The sequence below is a fragment of the Trachurus trachurus genome (assembly GCF_905171665.1).
Source record: "Trachurus trachurus genome assembly, chromosome: 5".
Classification (NCBI taxonomy): domain Eukaryota; kingdom Metazoa; phylum Chordata; class Actinopteri; order Carangiformes; family Carangidae; genus Trachurus; species Trachurus trachurus.
In genome coordinates this window covers 9009443-9033343 of record NC_139896.1, presented here as the reverse complement: position 1 = coordinate 9033343, position 23901 = coordinate 9009443, and the positions used below count along the sequence as shown (strand labels likewise).

At 44.8% G+C, this 23901-nt stretch overlaps 1 protein-coding gene across 1 annotated transcript in view; it reads right to left on the bottom strand.

Annotated features, from left to right (window-relative positions):
* Window positions 1-233: 233 nt before the first annotated feature.
* Window positions 234-23901, bottom strand: part of plxna1b (plexin A1b) — a gene marked incomplete at its 5' end in the record, with an annotated part of 155419 nt that continues 131751 nt past the window's right edge. The window contains 14 exons of the mRNA XM_083972505.1: window positions 234-2457; window positions 2826-2976; window positions 4244-4456; window positions 4811-4980; window positions 7041-7231; window positions 9185-9281; window positions 9707-9810; window positions 10310-10469; window positions 10859-11005; window positions 13616-13682; window positions 16364-16620; window positions 18259-18407; window positions 21434-21668; window positions 23052-23195. Coding sequence (XP_083828631.1) covers window positions 2362-2457; window positions 2826-2976; window positions 4244-4456; window positions 4811-4980; window positions 7041-7231; window positions 9185-9281; window positions 9707-9810; window positions 10310-10469; window positions 10859-11005; window positions 13616-13682; window positions 16364-16620; window positions 18259-18407; window positions 21434-21668; window positions 23052-23195 — 2181 coding nt within the window. The 3' untranslated portion in view covers window positions 234-2361. The remainder of the gene's footprint in view (window positions 2458-2825; window positions 2977-4243; window positions 4457-4810; window positions 4981-7040; window positions 7232-9184; window positions 9282-9706; window positions 9811-10309; window positions 10470-10858; window positions 11006-13615; window positions 13683-16363; window positions 16621-18258; window positions 18408-21433; window positions 21669-23051; window positions 23196-23901) is intronic.

Sequence of the window (23901 nt, the reverse complement as noted above, 5' to 3'; positions counted from 1 at the left end):
CATAAAATGACAGCCCTAATGTTTGATAGAAAAACAAGGTACAAGAGTTAAAGCAGCAAGTCACATTTCCATCACAAAGACACAGATGCTCATCTGATGCAACTATTTCATTTTGATCCTTGAGATCAGGAAAATAAACCTTGAGTTTCGGTCAAGTACTTCAACTTCAGGCAAACCCAAGAGAATTTCGTCTTCTGTGTACCGTAAAATGTACAATTTACATGTGGAAAATAAAATAAAAAAGACACAAAACAAAAAAAAAGCAAAACAACCTGATTACAAAATCAAAAATGGCAAACAGCTTTGTTCATCATGAAAAAGTATACAATTTACAAATGAAAACATCAACAAAAACATACAGACCACAGTTTGGTTTTTCGGCAAGCAGAAAAAAAAAATGAATCGGAAAACATTATTTCTCACCACAACGTTAAAAACCATGACTTCAAGACTTCAAAAAAAGAGAAACAAAGAAATCCTCTTAGGAGAGCAGTAATAAAAAAAAAAAAAAGCTTAAGCCACACATGGCAATAGGCTAGTTTTGAAACAAGAGCTGCAGGCTAAGGGGAGGATTACTCAGCCTTGTGTAGCTAATGAACAGAGGTGTCTCACCTCTGTATCTTTCTATACCCCTCCCCTTATGGATAAAGAGCTAAAATCCCTGTCTCAAACAGATAGGTTAGAGGTGGAGAGAAACCCTCGGTATATCTTTTCCTTGCTCCTTTATTTGGGTATTAACATTGAGAAAATGAAAAAAGAGGTGGCTTTAGGCTGGAAACAGCTTTTCACACTTTGTTTCATCACTGCGAGGCTCCGCTAAGCTCTACCTGACCTCAATGTGGCTCCTGTAAAGACGTAAACAGAGTCTGAGAGCCAACACTTTGGCTCTGCTCTTACAGGGCTGTGTCAGGAAAATTAATGACCCTTCAAGAGATGGATAAAACAAACTCAGGACCCGTGGAATCCCTAATGGTTCGATATGGCGGCTGCGTGGTACAGGGGGCGAATGAAAGGGGGAGGGGCGGGGTATTTGCAGTAGTGCAATGTAGCTACTTCATTGTTCAGTCACTATACCATGATCCACTGAACTGTCACTTCTTGACCTGTGAAGAAAAGAACCAGCCTCGGAGCCCAGACACTGACACTGTGGTGGTCATGATAAAAGCAACAATCTGTGAAAAATATGTTTGGTTTCCTGAAACCAAGAGATTGCACTGATTGAATTAGGAACAACAGCAACTTCATGTTATCACCATGACACCATGAACCGGTCCAAACTCGAGAAGACTCGACGACTACTGTATGCGCGCCGTCGTTTCACTTCTTGCTATTTTCACCGAGGATCGTAAGATGGGGTCAGTACTCAACAATTCTTTTCAGTCACTAGGCATTGTTCATATTTAAAATCATACGGTAGCACATTCCATCTAACAAAATGTCTTTGCACTAAACAACATTCAAAGAAAACATGGCACAGTACGACTTTTTTGTTTCATTTTCATTTTTTTGTCTACGTTATTTTTTTTCTTCTTTTGTACTTGAAATATCAAATCATGTTTCATTGTTGTATTTTCATTGTGTTCGTTGGTTTTAAAATGAAAAGGAAAACAACAAAAATGTTTGCTCCCTAATCTTTCTTTAAAAACGTAGCTGTATTTATATATAATATCTATATAGTCTTCCTTTGTAACGTTTCTGTAAATTGTGCAAATTCAGCAGTAATACAAGTGGCGAGAGATCAGAGAGTGGGCAGTTGATTACATTTATACAAAAAAAAAAGAAAGAAAAAAAAAAAAATCATCTAACATCCTTTGAAACTGTGACGCCCCGCTGGAGTCACATGACCTAGAGAGCCTCTCTCCATTGGCTCATCACAGATTGGTCCATCCTGCTAATGACGATGCCATATATGGAGTTCCTTTTTCAGGCTTCCACCGTTTTCGTTCCTTGACCACCGCGGCTTCATCACGACAAAACTCCAGAAATCAAAAAATCAAGCAAACCACAAACACCAACATCCACAATAATCAAATGCTGTCAGTTGACATGTTTCTCCATGTATGCGTGTGTGAAGATGTCCGGTGTGTCCCAGTCTCTCACACAGACACATGCCCACACGCCGTATGGGTGGCTGCAGACAAACACACACATACACATGTAAGCGTACACAGGCCCGCCCATCTCTGCCGAACCCCCCCCTCCTGCTTGCAGTTTACTGCTTCAGTCCCTTTTGCAGTTCGTCTGTCGTGTTTGTTGGGGGTTGGAGTTTTGTTTGTTGTCTGGGTGAGAGGAGCGAGGGAGAGAGACAGATGGAGAACGAGGAGTGAAGAAGAAGGAGGAGATGGAGGTGCTGGATGGTCCTCAGCTGGTCAGGGCCATTGTGTCGATCACCTGCTCCAGCTTGCTCCTCAGTCTCTGTCTCCTCGCCTGCTCGTCCCGCTCCAAAGCCGACAAGATCTGAAAGATGGAAAAAGCGGGAAGAGGTCAGCAAACCTGACAAATGTGCAGTCGGCCTCGCTCTGAAAACAAAACATGGAGGCGTTGATGATCACAAACAAGCCTGTCAGACTTTGGTGAAAACTCTTCGACAGCCTCAAGCATGATCATGTTTACACTTCAGCTGATTTCAGTTGAACTAAACACAATAAGACAGGATTTCTTTTTTTCCTGTTGTCTGAAACAACCTTTGCGTACTAATTAATTATTCATGTGACAACGAGAATGTGGGTAAGCAGGTAAAATGGAAAACACCGAACGATCAAGGTCAAACAGGAGCTGATTGATGAAAATATCTGGAGGCTGTTAGAGAATCGCTGATGTCTCACCTCGTCCTTGTACTTGACGATGTAGGAGTAGATCTCATGTAGGGCCGACATGCTGTTGAACTGGTTGGCGTGCAGGCGCGACTGCTCCGCCAGGTAGGCACTCATGTCCTGGTCGCTGATGGCCGACATCCTCGAGATGTCGGAGTAGTACCTGGAGGGACGCATACCCAAAGTCAATAAATAAACACCAAAAAAAAATCTGGCAAATTTCACATAAAATAACTAGGGGTGTGACGAGATTAAACTCGACGATATTTCTCGTCGTGTTAAAAATCTGTCTCGCAAGATTTTTTTTTTTTTTTTAAATGTTAAAACAATGTCAAACAGGGTTTCCACTACCAGTTACCAGTACTTTGCACCCTTTTCCACTACACAGTTATAACTCTACTCAACATGGTTTAGGTGCTTTTCAGTCACAGCTGAGTTCTTCATAGTTCCTCCTCAGTAAAAACGAAACTCATCAACCAGCGCATCCAGCGCTAATTAACGACTCTGTGGCGGCCGCGACTCTCTCTCTCGCGCTGGCGCACACACACACACACACACACACACACACGGGCACATGGACAGGTCGCGTTGTGACGGTAATAAACATATGCGCTACATCGAATCCTAGAGGAAACACTGCACATAATTTTGTTTGCACTTGAAAAAAAGAAAGGGATATTTAATTGTATTTATCTTAAAGCAGAAGTGAGTGATCCGGTCGTTTTCGCTAATGCTGCGTTCCAGGCAGGCTTTTGAAATCGTAAATTACAGCTTCAAGTCACAACTTACGACTTTGTAGCGTTCCAGGCAACCCACTCGTGTTTTTCCGACCTGTTTTACCGGTGAACTCGTACCAGATCGAACTGGTACGAGTTTCCTGGAACGCACCATAACAGTCCTCGTCCCTACGTCACCACATTCACGGCGTCCCTTGGCTGCACACACAGCCCTGCATGCCGTTCTCTCTCCTCATTGGATAAAAACTGTAGGATACGATAAATGTTTTCTCCTCGGCTCAGAGCAGAGCAGAGGGACTGAGAGACCCGTGTTTCAGTCCAAACACTCTATGTAAGTGATTGCTGTCGGAAGATATAACTATTTAAGACTTATATTAACACAAATATATCACTCACTTCTGCTTTAACTTTTATAAATTTTAGTTTTAGTTTCAATTTGTGGAAGAAGAAGTTAAAAGCTCATGCTTACATCATGCATGTAATGAGTTATACTAAAACATTTCAAAATGCATGTGCAACTCGGTAAAATAAAAGTCTGTTGGTCCAGTCATATATTTTGTCATTGTAGCTTTCTTAAAATCTCGTCTCGTCTCGTTCTCGTGAACCCAATCTCGTGTCTCGTCTTGTGAGATGAGTGTACTGTATCGTCACACCCCTAAAAATAACTAAATGATGAAACGTGCGATCATGTACCTTTCTACCCAGTTCTTGTAGTTGGGGATGTCTTTAGCGTAGAGCAGCTTGTTCGAAGGCGAGTCCTTCCCCAGTTTGTGCTCTGATGTCGAACACGAGTCCATGAAGGTCTGAGCCACCACAGACAAGCAGGCGTCTGTGATGCTGTTCTTGTGGATGTCAAAGACAAACTGCGGGTTCTTGATCACGTTCACCCAGAACCGCAACGGAAGACTGGAGTGATGGAGGGAATACGGGAAGAGGGAGGGAGAGAGGGAGAGTTGTAGAGTTAGAGGGACTTGACAAATTATTAAGGTGCAGAGAGTTGAAGCTGCTTTCACACTCTGGCTGAACAAAGGAGAAGTCTGAGTGATAAAATACCTGAGGCAGGGGAAACACGAAGCAGCGTCGGTTCCTTCTGCTGCACTGCCAGAGTAAAACTGCTGCATATTCGCTAACTTACACTCCACATTTTCTCATACTACAGCAACTTTTTTTCCCCCACAACACTAATGAGACACAAACCACCCACCGCACGCTCCCACTGATGCCCGTTTTATATTCACAGAGGTGCAGACGGAAACTCACCAGTTGCTCTTCCAGGTGTGCCGTACGTCTGAGTCTGATATGGAGTGTTTGTCTGCCTGCTCATCCAGGAAGTCAAACATGTACTTGATGGCGAGGGGCAGGGCGCTGCCTCTGTGCGCTGTGCTGAAGATGGTCTCGAACAGGTCGTCCACAAACTTCTGGAGCGTACCCTGAACAGGAGAAACAACACCGGGTTAGGTCTTATAAATAAATCTATGGCGCCTTTCAGTAACGTTACAATTCAAATCTAAGTATTTCACTTATATCCACATGATTAAGGAGTGAGCAGTGAAGTTCCTGCTCCACTAAACAGCTGCATCTCACTCCTGGCTGCAGGCGACGGCTGCCAGTAGCAGGTGTTTGGGTACGACAGAGCCTTGGTTTTCCTTCTCCAACTTTTCTGAGAGTTTGTGATGCTGCCGAGCGCTCGGTGTTCTTTACAGTGTTTAGGATGGGGTCCAACGAGAGTTCAGCCCGAGGCTGTTCTGCACCGTTTGCTACCACATCATACATACAACTCTGGAGATTCTGAACCCTCACAAACTCCTCTGAAGATGAAATGATTTGATATTTCCCACAAGCGTTGAGCACCTTCTTCTCCGTCATCTTCAAGCATGCAGGACACAATCTTATTTAAAAACAGCAAGAAGTTGAATCTGCAGTTTTGTATTCCTTCGCATTGTCACAAATCAGTTTCCTAAACGCACAAAGCTGCGGGAGCTGTAATAAATAAGAACAAACTGCAGCGCTCCGAGTTTCCCTCATTGTCTTCCTCTGGCTCGCATGTTAATCATTTCCCCATCGACGCAGCACTGATGCCTCTAAAACCTGCACTTTCCTACCTGGAGCTCCAACAATGGAAATTTGAGCTAATGAGCGAAACATCGGGGGAGATGAAGTACCAGGGAGAGAAGAATCACCAAGATAGTTAGGGTTTGCAAATGAGAGGAAAAGCTCGACACTGTTCGGAGGCTGCATAAACAGTTGCTGTGTTTGTGTCCCAAATGTTAATGTGGATGACTGAGAGCAGGAGTCTCTCTAATGATGAGTGTGGGACAAAACTGCTGCAGTGCATGTGTAGCTACTCTGTGTTTAAGGTGTGGTGGGGTGATGCACTGAACAGGCAAACACAAACACTCAGCTCTTTTGTTTATCACTTTTTTATATATATATAAGTTTAAGTTGAATATTTTTTTCCTCCCTCAATGTGCAAATGTGTCTTGTGCTGCTGCATCGGTGTTGTGTCTGATCTCTTGTTGTGTCTCCAGCCTGTGGAGTCAAATTCAGACAATTAAACAGACTCAAACTCACCATCTTATCATGTTAATGGTTGAGTGCATCTCTCAGCAGAGAGAACCAGTTATGTTTGGATTAAAACTGAAAACTAAATGGGTCTGAGACTTTTTGACTTGTTTTTCTCACTGTTGTTTTGTTGGTGCTGAAGTGCAGTTTGTGTGGAACATGAATTATTGGGACACATTACCATGACGGCCTATTCATTTTAATCTGATTATGATATTTTAATCTCATTCTTATTAGTTTGATTGAAATATTAATACAAGCAAATGTGAGGTATGATAATAATGATGCAGCTTTTGCTCTGTAGGGTGAATGTGCATTAGACGACACGATGACCTCTGTGAACTGCTCCTGAAACAGCTCAGGTAAAGATGACTGAAGTGTCAACGGTTTGAGATTATAAACTAGTTCCAGGACTGAATCTGTTGTTTCATAAAACATTTTTAACAATCACACTGGCAGTGTGATAAAGCACTCGAGGAAACGCACACTGACCGGAGATTGTTTCTCCAGTACATCAACACAAACACGGATCCTGACTCCAAATAACCTGAAGATGCTCGGTGCATTTAAAAAAACCCTGAGCGCAGCTTCCTCGCTGTGGTCTGGACGACATGGAGGAATTTAGTGAATAATGATCTCGGGGTAAAAGCCTGGACCTAAAAGCCCCGAGGCCACCAACAGGGCCCAGTAACACCAACCAAACAACTCAATAGTCAAAGGTCAACCTCCTAATTAAGACACACACACACTCATTCCTGTGCATATGTTTGTCTTTGTGCAAAAGGTTATGGGAAATATTAATGAGCTCTGAGACCACCACCAAACAAAGGCCAGTAAGGGCTGCTGTTGGCGACTGGGCGACAGGACAAGGCGACGTGTGTGTGTGTGTGTGTGTGTGTGTGTGTGTGAATATACAGCTTCTCCATACCTTGGTGGCCAGCAGCCGGGTCAGGTAGATCTCAGAGACCATCTTGCTCCCCCTGTCTCCTTCCCTCTGGTCCGAGTGGTCGTGGTTCTTGACCAGGTGCCACAGTTTGGTGCCGCTCTCGAGGTCGGGGGTGATCATGGGAGTTCGGGAGCGCAGGCTGTCTGGGCTGCTGGCTGTCCTCAGCATGCTCTCTGGAGGAGGAGGAGGAGGAGGAGGAGGAGGAGATGTGAGTGGAAAGGGACTAAAACAGCAGCGAGGTACAGAGGATGTTCTATTGTTCAGGAAGTTCACACGTCAAAGTCATGTGCAGGCTAGTCCATAACTTGCTTCTTTCCGTAGTTTAGAAACTGTAATTCTTTCCGACTTAATCACCGTGTGAAGGAGAACCAATCTAAGCTACAGTACACAGGTGGAAAAAACACATGAATAAGAAATCTGAGGCAGCTACAGAGAGCCGCAGCTCTGTGTGAAGTTAAAAGCATTTCTGAAAGGTGACAGCTTCTTCTACTTGCATGTCACTCTTTCATTCCAGAATAAATTTGTCTGTCACTCGCTCTCTCTCTCCTGCTCCCTTCCTCCCTCCCTCCCTCCCTTTGTTGGACAGTGATCCCCTATTTTGTGACACGGAGCATTACGCTTTCAGTTTGAATGCTTGTCACTGGCGTGACAAAGCAGGAAAGGATTGAGAGGTTCAAAATGTCAGGAGAGAATGTGCACCAGGGAAGTAAAGAATCAGTGTGATGGGGATGTTGGTGAGTATTTGTGTGTGTGTTTGTGTGTGTGTGTGTCACGGCGGCAGGGCTCGGGAACAGAGTTACTGTCGACCAGGGAGCCGCTCGGAAAATGGAAAAGAGAGAGCGAGATGAAGGAAGTGATAGTGAGGGGGCCCTTCACACCTGGCATAAACATGCACTTGATGATTCCCAGCCAGTGTCTGGATCGGATGTTGCTGGATCACATTTATTATTTGGTGTAAAAATTCATCTGCAGCTTTTCACATTTCACAAAGTCAAACCGTCGTCCCCTCAACAAATTGCATGATGTGCCTTGCGGACACATTTAAAACATAAAAGTCAGTAGTGTTTCTGTTTGCTAATCCATTTGTGACAGCTCCATCACAGCCTCTAGCTGTGCTGTGGTATGACGAACCACATGTTATCAACGTGCACGTGGATTTTATGTGTTTTTGCGCTACACTGTCAGCATTGCACAGTAAACAGACGTGCCCGACACAACGGGGATCGGACCGGATAGAGAGCTCGTCGGTGAAGGAGCTGGACAGACGGCAACAAACTAGATACGGACACAGAACCAGCCAGTCGACTGGATGTCAAACTGTGCTGCTGACAGCTGTCATACACGGCCTCCCCTCGGCGGCCGATCTGAACTCAACACAAAAGAAGCTTTTTTCCCCCATTAAAAAATTTCCTTGATAACCAGAAATTTCTATTTGACATCATTATTTTAAGTGTCTAAAGATTTTATTCTTTCAATGAATGTGTGTTCTGTATAATATCACATTGTATTATACGATAAACTGAATGCAAACAATGCAACAATGTGAGACTGTGGAAACAATGGCTTTTGTAGAATTGCAGCGACACCATATTATATATAAGTATATAACATAATAACATACTATAATATATAGTGATGTCAAAGTTAGCGCGTTAATTTTGGCGATTAATGTTGTTTTGTTTACTTAGGAGAGGAACTGTCCAAGTTTTAAGAAAAGCCATTAAATTAGTCTTTGAATTTAAATATACTTTCTTTGTGCTTTTTCTACATTAATTTGATGATTTAACATAAACAAATATTTGTTATAAGCTTCAGTCTTAAGTGGAGAAATGCAATTAATTCGTTGGTAAATTAATGGCGGTTAATTACAGAAAATTGTGCGGTTAATTAGTTAATTTCTTTTAATTGATTGACAGCCTTAATAATATCATATCATATATCACATCATAGCATATCAAAGTCCAACTTGTAATGTAACCTTTTTGCTTTGACTGGTAGCTTGTTACAAATATGAAAATAATAATAATAAAAGGCATATCATGGAATGAGCGCTCACGTACAGTACATACACTTGTACGGACAGACGTACGCACACACAGAACACACACACACACCTTCTCTCGTACCGTATCTGCTGAGGGACTTGGTGAACGTGGAGGAGTTGGAGATGTTGTAGGCTGAGTTCTGTTTCGGCACCAGGGCAATCACTGAGCCATCTGTCACCTGAAACAGGATTTTCAACATCAGTTAGCGCCGCAGAGAGCGTCCAGCAGCAAGATGACGGTTCAATGCTGCAAATTACCTCCGTGCCCAAAAGGAATGTCTTTTCCAAAATCACTACTTTTCTTCAAATGTGTTCTTTAAATATGATCAGCATTTGATTTTGATATTTGATTCAACCAAACCATAGATGTAACTATATGCTGCTGCTGTGTTGCGGTGTTAGGTCTTTCCTGTCTTGTGCTGTATCATGTCTTTATGTTTGCTTAATGTTCGTCACTGGTATTGCACAATAATATATTAAAAAAAAGATTTTTAAAAAAGGTGCAACTATATGAACAGATTTCTGTGCTGAAATCCTCCAACTACAAATCAATGAGGAGATATAGTTGCAGCACAACATGAAGCATCATGTGAGTAGCCGGTACCTGGTAGTGAGCCAGAGTGTTGAGCCTCTTCCAGTCATTGTCGATCTTTGTGGTGACATCCTCGTCCTGCAGGATGATGCGCGCCATCCTGCCCTGCCGCCATTCTGTTACACACACAGGAGATACAGTGAGGTTGTGTGTGTCTGCATACATGCTGTCTATATGTCTATATGCTTTTGTTTTGTGTGCTGTAACATTTCTGTGCATTTTTGTTAAGTTATAAACCTTGAAAACATAAACCCAAGGTCGTGCATGTTTGTTTAATATGAGGGGAATGAAGACAGGGACGGGACATTAGGCAAATCAATGAGTCAGGCTGTGACTAAGGATCAGATAGCAATGTTCAGTGACTTGATGTAATTCAGAGTATGTACAGTATAATGCATAATTTAAGTGATTTTTGGCTCCTCACTTGAGTTTATTTCTGTACAGAAGCTCCACAGGACCCCCTCCTGCTTCAGAGAGCTCTCGAAACCATCCCCTCCTGTACCCCCTGTGGTACTGCACCTGTGCTCTGGGTCTATACTTAGTGTGTGTGTGTGTATGTATGTGTGTGTTTGTGGCAGTGTGTCAGTTCTCCCTTCTCCTTCTTCTTCTGCTTACCCAGGTCCATATCCGAGGCCTTTGGTCTCTGGGAGTACGGCGTTCCTTTGTACACGGCGTCCAGCAGCTTCTCCTTCACCTGCGTCACCGTGTCACAGTTCAGACTCTTCACCGTCACCTCCGGAGCGTTTTCATTCTCCGGGTTCACGCAGTGGAGCGTCTACAGAGGGAGGGGGGAGGTCAGAGGGCAAGAGCCACAGGTCACAATTAGACCAGGAAGTCAGCACAGACCGGGACCGTTAACTATTGATGTGGCGGAGCACGGAGCGCGACCCCGCGACGGTTCCTGACATGCAGGCCAACACTTCATACGAGAGTTTAAATCAATACTTCACCGCGGACCAGTGAACACTGAGCTTTTGATTATTGTTATTTCATCAGAATCAGAGCTCCTGTTGATGCAGCACTTGTCTTCTGTTTAAATCAGAAAGCTCAGAGGATATTTTATGTAGTTATAGACAGCCTGTGTAAACGGCCTTTGATATTTCACAGTATCAACTGTACTGTATGTCCACCAGTAAGTGTGTGTGTGTTAGTGTGTGTACTGACCAAAGTCTTGTAGTCAATCTGCTGCCTGATGAGTTTGTCCTCACTGAGAGAGTAGCGCGCCTCTCCTGTGATCGCATCTATTGGCCCCTTTTCCATTTGCTGCTTCATGGCACAGTACAGCATGAAGAGAGGCTCACCGGCACACTCCTGCAAATAGAGATGGAAGGAGGAAGAAGAGGAGGAAGAGGGGGAGGAGGTGGGCGAAGGGAGACAGATAGAAGTGCAAGGTGAGAAGAGGATGGAGAGGCAGGGGAAGAGAGATTGTTAAAATGCAAACTCACTATGAATGCAACTGTGCAAAAACTTTACCGACCAAAAAGAAAAAAGAAAGAAAGAAAAAAAGGACACAACAGCAAAAGGTGCTTTCACAGCTTTGCAGAGAAACTCTCCAATTATATTTCTAATCTTCTTGAAGCCAACCACAGGCAGAGCAGCACTGGACAAGGCCATGGCCTTTGTTGGCTAACAGTGTGCTGAAAATTGACAGAGAAACACACACACACATACACACACGTTTCCTCACACACAAGCCTCTCCCCTGTGTCTCTTCTTTGGGAAAAACACCCTTTAGTGTGTGTGTGTGTGTGTGTGTGTGGGTGTATGTGCCTAAGTGAGTGAGCAAGAAGGAGAGAAATCAGAGAAAGTGTGAGAGTGAGTGAGTGAGTGAGTGGCAATTGATGGAGGAGTTAATAGAAGGTTAATGACTGAGGGGTGAAAACCGCTTGGAGAAGCACTTTGGTGTGTGAGACGTGTCAACCAGGCAACGAGCGCTGGGATGTTGGGCCTCCCATCTCCCGTCTCTCTTCTCCTTGTTCGCACTCCCTTTTTCGTTTTTTTCATTGACTCCCTCGTTCCGCCGGCCGGCCTGCCAACTAAGCACTACCTGCGTGTCCCACTTCCAGGAGCTGGAGTTACTCTTTACAGCCGCCTGCACTTAATCTGCATCACATTAGAGCTAATTTCGTTAAAGGTTCTCGGTCTCGTCACGTTGGTTCGGTCTCTTCCTGCTGAGTCACGTCTCCTGCTGCTGCTCCCTTCGCGGCCTGAGGGATGATGAGGTGTGATTGCATGTCGTGCCCTCCGACCCTCAGCTGGGCATGTTCATGCGTCAACACATGTCAGTCATGTCGGTGAGCTGTCAGATGAACTCTGTGGGATAATCTAGCACCGCCCGCCTCCTATGGAGAAAACGCAGCACACGGGCTGACGTCCTCTCTGCCAGCCGATCTGTCTCCTTCAGATGCCTACAGCCTGAAAAAACAATACTTATGTCTCATGTTTATGAGAGATATTTACTGTTTCTGTCTGCCTTTCGTTGCATACAGCTTCATCAAACCCATAACAACACTCCTTTTTTTCCCTCCGAGACAAGAGAGGACTTCTGTGACCATGTGACTCTCTAGTCACTCAAACAAATCAGTGCAAGGGAGAACAAGTGAACCCTTGGAATAGGGTAATGGATAAAAGGTTTTTCCTCTAACTCCTCTTCCCTTTAGTAGGAAGGTAAAAGCCCCGTCTCTTTCCTCCCTTTGAAAAACGGCTTGACCCTTTCTCAACTCCATTCACACCTGGCTGAACTTTGAAATTGTTCTGGGCCCTTTCTTTTATGCGACCCCCACTAAAAACTCCGGCGAAAGAGAAGCGGTGAATTGCAGAGGTTAGATTAAAGCTGGGCTTGTAACCTTGCTGCTAGCTACAGCGTCAGAGTCTTTGCTTCTGTTTTCATTTTGCCGATCCTTTCATTTCCCTGTCTCACTTTCTCTCGCACCCTTTGTTCCTTTTTCATTTTAAAAACCTCTCTCTCATCCCTCAATAACCACTTACGTTTCTTTCTTCCCCCCTCTCCTCAAAAACATTCCTCCACCTCTTCCCCCTCTGTCCTAATGCTGTTGTTTTTCTCTTGTCAAAAGTTCATGCACACAGCTGTTAGAAAAGATCTCAAAGTGCTTCCCTGGTTGCCCACTCCCCCGTCTCTGAACCCAACTCTGACCGTCCAGTCAGCCAAATTGCACACATGCACAAACACACACAGATGCTAACCGGGACCCCCGAGGCCTTGGCCGGTTCGCTGTCCACCAGAATGTCTGTCCTGGCGGGGGTTTAAGGCCCTGCTGCTAACTGATTAGCTGCAGTGATGTTTGAATGTGGAGAATGTGTGTGTGGAAACAAGAATTTAGCACAGTTTAAGCCTCAGTAATTCCCTCTGATTCCATATCAGAGGAAAAGGAATTCAAAAAGAGAAAGAAAACATACAGACACAGAGACAGACAGACAGAGAAATGAGAGAATACATTTGTGTAAGATCTCTGGCTTCCTCTTTTGCTAAGCCCCCAAAGCTCAGAAGGGGGATACAAACACACAAGTATGCATACAAACAAGCAACAAAACACACACACACGCACACACTTCCCTGGCTCTAACAGAATCCAGCCAGGGACACAAAGAGAGGACAGGTTAGTGCAACAGGCTACAGCGATCACAACAACATGACCAGCTCCGTCTGAACAGGGCTTCAGACTCTGCAGATTCCTCAGTTCGGAGAAAGGAGAATTTACCACATGAAAGACAGAGGTAAGGGATAGGTAGCCTGCTGCCTCGTGCTTATCTAACGCTGCAGCTGTGAACGTGTGTGTGTGTGTGTGTGTGTGTGTGTATGTGTTGGTGGTGAGGCATTTCTCTACTCTCAAACACCAGCTGTATTGGTGTTGCTTCAAAAAAAGTTGTGCGAGTCTGCATGTGAGCAATGAGCAATGTTACCTTGAGGAACTTGTAAAGCAGGAAGGTGAACCAGTTGGTGAGCATCTTCTCAGCGACAGACTCCGTCCTGGGAGAGATATGAAAGAAGGAAGGGGGAGAGAGAGAGAGACAGGTGAGAGTGAGAACCAAATAATAGGAAAAATGGAGGATGACAGGGAAAGGAAACAAACAAACAAACCCACTCGTCTTCATTAAAAATACAGCAATTAGTATAATTCGCTAACTTCTCTCGTTAATCACAAACCTGCCGTGTAATGAGGGGAACCTCTGCACGTGCACGTGCACACTCTCGAGCAGACACACGTGAACTACTAAGTTGCGAGCGAAAATTAAAACAGAGCAATTAAAAGGCATTGTAATTAATGGACTTATTGTGGCTAATTTGTTAAACAGCTGAAAGGGAGACCGGCACAAAGGCTGTAGGGGGAGAGGGGGAGGGGGGCAGGAGAAACTAAATTATATAGGAAAATATATATATATTTCTCCCTCCTGGTCATCGTTAGCCAGCTTCCCCCCTGCACATTAGATGGAAACACGAAGACTTAATTATCCTTTTCCTTGTTTTCTCGTAGATGAATGAGGACGAATTCACGAGAACTATCTGGGATTTTCTCTGCCGGGTCACTGGGCTGTGAAACTGGGACACATTTTCGGATCTGTGGTTATTATTAGTCTTTTTTTTGTCATTAGCATGGCACAAGGTGCAAAAAAAGGTGAGGAGAGGTACATTTTGTTGAGAAATGACAGCACAGGAGGAGATTTATTTTCTTTTTGGTCAGTGTTGCGCAGGAAATGTGTTTTTTTTTTTTTTTTTTGACAATTGAGAAATGGTAAAAGGAATAAAAGGAAACCACAGGAAACTAGGCCAACGTGCTGGTGAATCCAGTGAAGGCCTGTAGCAGGAACAAGACGTGAACTCCTACGCTGCTGCAAGCCTCCCTCTTTGACTGTTGAGTCTTGTTTGATGTATGTGGAGCAATTTTTTTTTTTTTTTTTTTTCCATGGCTGTCAGCAAAATCTAGTGGATGAAAGATGAGGCAGAACGAAGGATTGAAGGACGAAGGAGGCGAATACACCTGGACAGAACACGCTCGTGGGCATGTCAGGACATGATAGTGGGCGACTTGTAACATCGTCTCATCCAGGATGGAAACGTCGCGGCAGCCATTGTTTTTAAAACTTTTTTAAAAACGTGCTACAGAAAGGTGGGAAGAGGGGCTGATGGAGCGTTCGTGGCCACACACTGCGACTTCTGCGTCGCTGTGACGCACAAATGGAACCAAACGAACCCGATACGGGAGCATCGCTTCACCATTGGGGGATGGAAATCCACATGGGAGCAGGCTATTAAGTTGCTCTCCTGTTCTCTTCTGTGTATATGTCTAAAAATAAAAATTTCTAAAGCCTATCCTTTTGCAGTAAAAAGACCAAAACAGGGTGAACCGCGTGTGTAATAATTGCCGAGCTTATTAATGCCAGCTCCCGAGGCTAGTGTAGTTAACAGGGACAGCGTGTTGTGACCGTATGCCCCAAGAGGGGATTGGAAAAGGCTTCACACAGGCACACTGGATGAGAGTCATTTATTTGATTAGATTTTTAATTAAATATCTCTCCGAGGAGAAGGAGGAAAGAAAAAAAAAACATAACTTTTTATCATTTAATGTCTAATTCCAATTTATTTGGAGACAGGCCATTTCTCTAATTGTATCTTCCCTTAAATACGTGTATCTCCTCCTGCCCGGCTGTCTGCAGTAGCTCATTTTAACTTCTCTTTTTTCCCTCTGCCTATCTGCTCTCTCTCCGTATTGCACCTTTCTACCTTCCTGTTCCTGCAGTCTTCTTTTTTCTTTCTTCTCCATCTACCCGATATGTTTCTCCCTCCACCAATTTGCCTCCAGCCCCAAGTCTCCCTGTAGACGTTTTGCCCTCTCTTTCTGTCAATCACCACTTCTCCCTCCCTCCCTCCCTGTGCTCCATCCACCGTCCTCGCTGCCTTCTCACCTCAGATTCATTCCCTTCACTGCCGCACATCTTCCCTTTCTCCTCTTTAGCGATCCTCCCTCACACTCTCCTTCACACCCCTCCCTTGTAAATCCTTCTCCTCTCTCCTTGTGCATCCTTTGCCCCCTCTACCTTCCTCACTGTGTGTATGTGTGTGTGTATGTGTGTGTGTGGGGAGAGAGGGAGAGGTCTGTCTGACTGCAGCTCCACTGGGAGTGTGTGTGTGTGCTCAGGGGTGTAATCCTCCCTGACAGGGACAGAGTTGAGAGATAGAGCCGAGGTAACGTCACACATATACACCTCTAAAAGCTACAATCACTGCTCCTGCCGTCAGCTGTGTGATGGAAAACAAATCGCTTGACATCCTCACGGAGCATCATTTTTTTTTTGTTTTCTATCATTTTCTATTCTCTTCCTATTTTAGCAGCAACGTAATTATTATAATGGTTTTTACAATGTCATGACAAGAGGAAATGAGAAAAAGAACAAGTCCAACACAAAAACTTTTTTGGGTGGTTATTGTTTTTCTTCTTTGAGGGCTACAGTAAATTGTGATGGGGCCCATTTTCACTGGTGTGCCTCTAATGCAGTTTGAAATGTGCCAAACAAAGGCCTGAACACATGCACATGCACACACAAACACAGGAACCTCACCTCGGCACCTGAACCCCCTGTGGGGAAACTATCTGTGCCTTCTGTGCAGAGTTTGAGCCAGTTTTAACCCGTCACCTTCCCTGTGTTTCCTACCTCCTCAGTAAGAGCTTGGGATGGTTCTTGCTCTCCAGGTTTTTGTCGATGAGGTCAGACAGGAGCTGTTTGAGGACGCCCGTGGCATACTCCATCTCTCCCTGCAGCGCCGTCATGATGAGCGACGCCACGTTGCCTCGGTCTCTCATGGAGAAGGACCTCTGCGCCTCCAGGGTCCGGATGAAGGTGAGCAGGAAGTGTTTTTTGGTCAGGAGCTGGCCAAACAGCGTCAGGGCTTTCTCCACATTGGCAGGCACCTGGAGGTGAGGGGATGGAGGTGATGATGGGAGGGAGTGTGAGGAGAGGAAGAGAGGGGTTGGGTGAAGGTAAGGTATTCATTTGTTGGATATCGGGAAGAGAAAATGGAAAAATGGGGCACAGATGGAGGAAGGGGCAGAAGACAGTGTGAAGAAAGCAGGAAATTGGGTAAGAGAGAGAGAGAAAGAGGCAGAAAAGTCAGAGTGGAGTGCAAGGGAGGAGAAGGAAATGGGGTAAAAGGAGAGAGGTGCAAATAAGGAAATGACACAGAAAGCCGGAGGTAGGGAAACACAGAAATGATTGAGTTGAAAACAGGATGAAGAGGAGGATGTGGAGAGAAGAATTGGTTATGAGTTATAGTTGAGAAATGAATTAATGAGTATGTGTGAGAGTGAGGAATATCAGATATGAAGCGCACATTGAGACACAGAGACACACATTCGCACACACGGTTATATCTACAGTACAACATCTTTATCTACATACAGTACAGGCGAAATCCTGCGTCCATGGGACAAAGCATTCAAGGTTTATTCTCTGCACAATCATTGTCCGATTCCTCTCTCCTTCTTCCCAGGTCACTGTATCCTTTCTCTCTCTTTACCTCCCTCACTGCCCTCTTCCTTTTCAGCTGATTCTTTTCCTCCCCCCTCTGAGGGAGAGGAACCAAGGTTTGAAGTGAGAATGTGAGCTTCATGCTGTAATAAGAAATTGATCTGCCTGCTAGCGCACTACTGTGGCCCGTGATTGCCTGGGCCATACAAATGAAAATCCAATGTCGTGCCGCACTATCCCTTTGGAAACACAGTTGATAGCACGAGCAGATATTGCAGCCGCCACCTTACATGCACGTCAGCGGAGCGCAAGGAGGGGGCTGCATTTCCATGAAATATATGTAGGGGAGTCTAATGTATACTGTATGGAGAAGATGATGGAAGTAGGCGCACATGCTGTGTTGCAGTGTCCACGCGGCCCGGGCTCATGTGAGCGAGAGAGTGTGTTTTGTCTTGAGGAACGAGCGGCAGAGCAGGGGAGAGTGTTTTATTGAACGTGTGAACATTACTTTTTCAGGAGCCTCAAACAGGCTCAGTCCTGTAGAAGCAATCTATCACTGGTACCAAGTCTTAGTGGAGCTCAGACGTTGCTCACTCTCCAAAAAAAAAAAAAAAAAAGAACCGTCCCTTTGCTGTATTACATCAAACTGCAGCTTGCCCAAAAAAATTTCTTTCGCAAGTTTCTTACTAGTGCTTGAAGTCTCTTCTGCCTTGTTAACCACATTCACATAGCCCACCTCTGACATGATTCATGACTCAGCCGAGACTGTAAAACTTCTGTTTTGTGTGAAATAAGTTAAAGTCAGAGACGGTACAAAGAGTTGGCCCTCTCTCTGAAAGAAGTTGAGTTAAAGATTCACTCATATCCTCCAACTTTCTCCCTTCTGACAAAAACCTTTAATTGTCATCTCACTCAAAACCTCTGAGTTCCTCCTGGTTTTTCGCCAAACTCTTCAAAAGAGACCGTTTCAAACCAAACCACACATCTAAAAACACACACACACACAGTGACAGAACAACTTCCGCTCATTAAGACTGTTTGTGTGTATGTGTGCGCATGTGTGCGGAGAGCTCTCTACTGACCCGTACCTCCATCTCCTTGAGCACAGGGTGGTCCTCAATCCCCGGGAAGAGGACCCTCATGGCGTAGGTGCGGTAGTCCAGGAAGGGGATTCCTGCTCCGTCCAGCTCCTGGGTCAGTTCATGGATGTCCGTCTGCAGCTCCGCGAAGGCTGCGCAGGAGAGAGGGACCAGGAGATGTGAGCATTTCAACACAAAAAACTTTAATTACACAGACGTGGGAAATAATCTGTCTTCAGTTCAGTTTCACTCCACACAAAGCATCATTTAAAGACAAAGCCTGTTGTATTTCCTCCGTCTTCTTCTATTCATCCCCAAAGTAAAACACCTCTGTTGAGATTGACATTTAGAAAGAACGTGGGTTCAAACACTCATTTATATAATCATGTGGCAAACGTGAGCAGCTAAGAAGTGTTTATTTCGCCGTAAAAGTTAGTAATTATTATTTTAAAGATGGTCATTACCATCTTAAAAGCTCCAAATTTGAAGGTATCTTCTAAAGTAATGATCTTTTCTTTTCTCTCTCTCTCTCTCTTCCCCCAAAAGCAGAGAGGTGTTTCAAATTAAAGAGATTGAAACACCTGCAACTCCAGAGCCTTCATCTTCAGTTTGCCTATTCATTCCTCCGTCAACCTGATTTCCACAAATGGCATGTTTCAGAGAGGGATAAAAAAAAAAGAGAGAAACTGAGGAAAAGATGGAGGCGTGTGGAGGAGTAGCAGTGAAAAGCAGCATTATGTGACGGCTTCTGTGCTGAAAGATGGAGGGAAGAAGACGAAGAAGGAGGAGGAGGAGGAGGAGGAGGAGGAGAGGGAGGATGGAGAGGAAAATGTTCTAGTGCTCAGTGGCTGGAGGGGAGTTCAGGATGGAATTGCACACAGGAACATGAGCCTGTGAGTACACACACATTACACGCTGCCACCTCACATGCTTGTACTCCTGCAGCCACACACACACACACACACACTTTCTCTGTCTTACCCCTCAGCTGAACACGTAACCCAGTGCCCAGATGATTTATGTGAGTGCATGTGTCAATGTTTTTGCACACTTTCCCATTCTGTGTGTTCTGACCCCATTCTGTAGACTCCACTGGCTTCACTAGTCACATCTAGATGGAACAAATGGGATCAAATCCCTTCTCCCACTCATATCCCATACAATAGTGCATATGGCTATAGAAGCATTTAACTGAACTGCCTCGCTTTCTATTTCATAAAAACAAAACTCCCCTCAGAAGGAAATATACAGCAGCTATATGATTCCATTAACTTGGATCTATGTGTGTGTGTGAGAGAGAAAGAGTGTGTGTGTGTGTGTGTGTGTGTGTGCCCTATAGCGTGATCCAAAATACACCAACACATGGATACACAACAACCCAAACAAATACCGAATTAAAGCCCAGACTAACAGATGGCTTGTGTCACCCTATCCCTCTCATCCTATCTCTCTTTCTCCCTCCGTTCAAAGTCACATCTTAGAGGTCATCTCTCTCTCTCCCTTTCTCCTCCACGCTCGACCTCCCTCCATCTCTCTGCTGTGCCGCCCCCTCCTCTTGTTAGCTCCTTCGTGTCCTCCATCCCTCTCTCTGCATCTCTAATTGGTCCTCCCTTTTTTTTCAACCATGCCTCATGCTTTCTTTCACTCTTTCCATCAGTTTATCTCTTCTACTATCCATCACTCATCTCTCTTCACTCTGCGCTGCCCCCCTGTTTGTCCAGCCATCCCTCTTTGCAACCAAATATTTATCTACAATTATCCCCCTCTCTTTATCCTCAGCTATCTTCATTCCAACTCCCTCTTTCCTTCCTTCCTTCTATCACTTCCCTTCCTGTTATCTTTCCTCTCTCATAATCTTCCTATACACCTCCTCTTCTATGTCCTCCCCCCTCCTCCTCCTCCTCTTCCTCCCTCCTCCCTTTTTCCTCTCACAGGTTGTCCTGCTTATTTATCTCCCTCGCTTCGTCCCGTTCCCTTCCATCCATCCTCTTGTTGTCTTCCAGACAGTGCTGACAGCGGAGGACAGACAGGGTCAGGCCATGTGGACTCGCCGCCACACACCCCAGCCAATCATTGTTTGACCTGCTATGTGACTGTAGGTGTGTGTGTGTGTGCATGTGTGTGTGTGTGAGAGATTGCAGTTAGTTGCAAAAGAGCAGGACATGAAGAGTTGAGTGGCGTGAAGCGCAAACACACACACAGACACACAAACACACTCAGTGATGACTGGCGCAGCATTACAAACTGTGAGTGAGGACGATGCATGAATTCATCACAGCCTAATAATCTGAATGAATTATCATTTCACTTCATTAACTCAGTTTGACGTATTCATCGCATCAACGTCACAGATGCAAACACTGCAGTAGTGGTTGCTAGGAGAAGTTACCACACCATGCTGTTAGCATTACGCTTGCATAATAAAAAAGGTTAAAATTGATGAAGCTGAAGTAGCTGAAATATCGTCTGTCTCTTTTCCTCTCTTATCAAAAACGTGTTTCTTTCTCCCTATCTGAACCAGTAGCATAGGCTCTCACTGGATGCACACTGTCTCCTGTTGGATGAATTAACTCTGGTGTGTGAATCTCTCTCTCTCTCTGTCTCTGTCTGTCTCCCAGCTGTAGTCGTGGTCAGACCTCTGACTTCTCCACCTCTCTGTGCCCCGTGTCTGTCTAACCTCCATCTCTCTCAGTGTGGATCTGGTCGAGGCCAGCCAGCCAGGCGGCTCTCTCATGGGGTGGAGAGCCAACATCTGGTGGCTGGCTCGGATCAAAGTACTTCCTCTGGAAACACACCAATAGCCCTCGCACACACGCATGATGTACTATGCACACATACACGCAGATAGACACACACGCACACACTACACCGCTGCCACCTAACAGCAGGGGGACAGTTGGCAGCGACAGGGTGGGAGAAATAGAGAGTGTGAAAGAAAGCAGAGAGAAAAACGGATGAGACTGCTGAATGGGAGTTGTGCGGCTTTTGAGGTAAAGCTGCAGCTTGGGAGAGATTTACAGAGAGTTATTTGGGGACACAGGACTTATTTAGGGAGAGAGAGAGTGTATAAATCATGACTATGAAAAGCATCATGTAAGTAACTTTTCAGAGTTGAGCATCTCGAGTCACACCCCCCCTCCTCCTCCTCCCCTTATGTCCAGGTTTTGTGCAGACTCACCTTCTTTGCACTCGAGGGCCACCCTGGACTCCAGATTGTCCATCTGCAGCTGCAGCCGTTTGAGGGTGCGGTCGGCGTCCCGCGACTTCCTCTTGTAAGCGATCAGCACCACGATGATGACCAGCAGGAGCAGGCCGCCGCCCCCTCCGATGCCGATGATGGCGGGGAGGGTGAGCAGGCTGTCGGAGTAAATCTGTAGGGTCCCCGGCGAGTATTCAAAGCCTCCGACACGAACCTGGCAAACACACAGAAACGGAAACGTTACACCCCTTGTTTGTCGAGCAGGTGAAGGAGAGATGCTGCACACAAACACACACACATGCAGAGGAGAAAAAAATAATGGCTTTGTCTGCAGCACTATAAGAAAACTTCTTAGCCACAGCTCTAACACACTTTCTTTGACATCAAGTAGAAAGTTAATTAGATTCTGCCACCAACATTGAACCCTACACAGTGTGAGAATGATGCACAGAGACTGTACAGAAATATTATTATTGGCTTAAAAAAAAAAAAAAAAAAATCTATAAGAGCTGCACTTCCATGTTATGATTACTAATTTCTAGGCCTATTCCTGGCCACAACTGTTTTATATTCAATATAAAAATAAAAAATATGCATGCAAGGTGCCAAAACTAAATCCCACGATGCAATTATACTGGCAAACCAAGCTGTGCAGTGTTGGGCCAAAACTCCCCAAAACTCCCCAAAACCTTTTATAACTGGGTTAGGGGAGGCTACATCTAAGCCCCGGGGCTGACTCTGGGACCAGCACAACACATGACTTTCAACCATATCACATCAAAACAGTTATGGCTTGCAGAACATGTGAATTTTAAAAAAAAAAAGGAGGGCCCCCCTCCCTCTTCTCTTCTTTTCCCCTTTTATTCCATCTTTAACTGGCTTACGTCGATGAAATACTAAATGGAGGAGGGTAAAAATAGACACAGACCTCTCACGCCCACCAGCCAGTTTTTTTTGGTCTCTATTGAATATCAATACTGTTGAAATCCCAGGGAGGATGGCAGCCAAACGAGACCAATCAAAAGCCTCAAAGACATAAATGCAGTCGCAAACACCGCCAGTGGTGTAAGAGACGGGATGTGTGTGTGTGTGTGTTCATGTGCATGCAGCTATATGAATGGGAGAAAGAGAAATCTAGAGTAATTTAAGAGATTTAGGTCTGATGGATGGGAAGGGAAGAATGAGATGAATGAATGAAAAAGCAGGAAGTGGATTGACATAAAGAAGACGGATGAATAACGCGGCAGAAACAGCAGCAGAGACAACAGGAGCTGCAGAGGAAGACGAGCTGAGAGGCTGAAAGAAAATGTGAAAACCAGACGCTCCTGAAGTGGAAAAAGAATTTTATAAAGATGAAATAAGTGATGATGAAATAACAGGTATTTAAGATCGAAAAAATACAGCCTACAGAAGAGATGATGCACATTTTTTTTAGGTGTTACATGATTGCATCCACACACAGCTAACCTTGGGTGTCACCGTGATCTGCTCAGTGTGCAACAACAAAAACTATGTTAATCTGAGACGGAAACAGAGGTCACGTAATGGGAGCATTCAGTAACGGTCATGTACAAAAGCTATAAAAACTTTTACTTACAGTGACTTTGTGTTCTCCGGTCAGGTTGGGCCATTCACACAGCAGCTGGCTCTCAGACAGGGTGAGGATGCAGGGCGTCTCCCCGATCAGCACCGTGTAGTTCAGCTTAGAGTTGCCCGGGGCTGCAGGAATTAGGTTACGGCCCTGGAAACAAGACAAACACACACACATGCTTTAGTTACTTACAGTACAGAAGGTCCACGTCTAAGGTGGGTGAGTAATAATCACAGTGAAGACACACAAAAAGGATAAACTCTGATTTACTCTGCTGAAAGAGAAAGAGAGAGAGAGAGAGGGAATGCAGGTTTCTGATTGGCTGGCAGGTGCCTGTCAACAGTTCAGCCATAGCTGTACAGTAAATCACTGTGCAAAAGTACTGTAAACTGCGGGTAACCACAGCAACAGCGTTTCTGCTTGATGCTGCCAAATAATACCTCTGACCAACACATGAGTTTAAATGAATTGGGGCATCAATCAAGGGAGAAAAAAAACCCTGTGAATAAAACATGAAGCGATCCAGAGAGGAAAACAGTGATGAAGTAGGCACCGAAAATTAATTTTACTCATCCCGTCTAATTGCACAGTCTGTCGTATTATTCTTGAGTTAAAAATGTGACTTTTACTAAATTTAGCCACAGGTAAGAAGAATGATGCCCCAGGTCTAAAACTGTCCTGGTGTTGGGAGATACAGTCGATAAATTCTACAGAAAACCCCCCCACCCCATCTCCCCCTAACTCTCTACGCTTTGCAGAGTGGGAGGAATTAATTGCTGGAAAATCTCGATGAACGTCTAATTTCTCTGCAATTATTTAATAGGATGCCGTTTCTGAGCTGCTTATTTCTGCAATT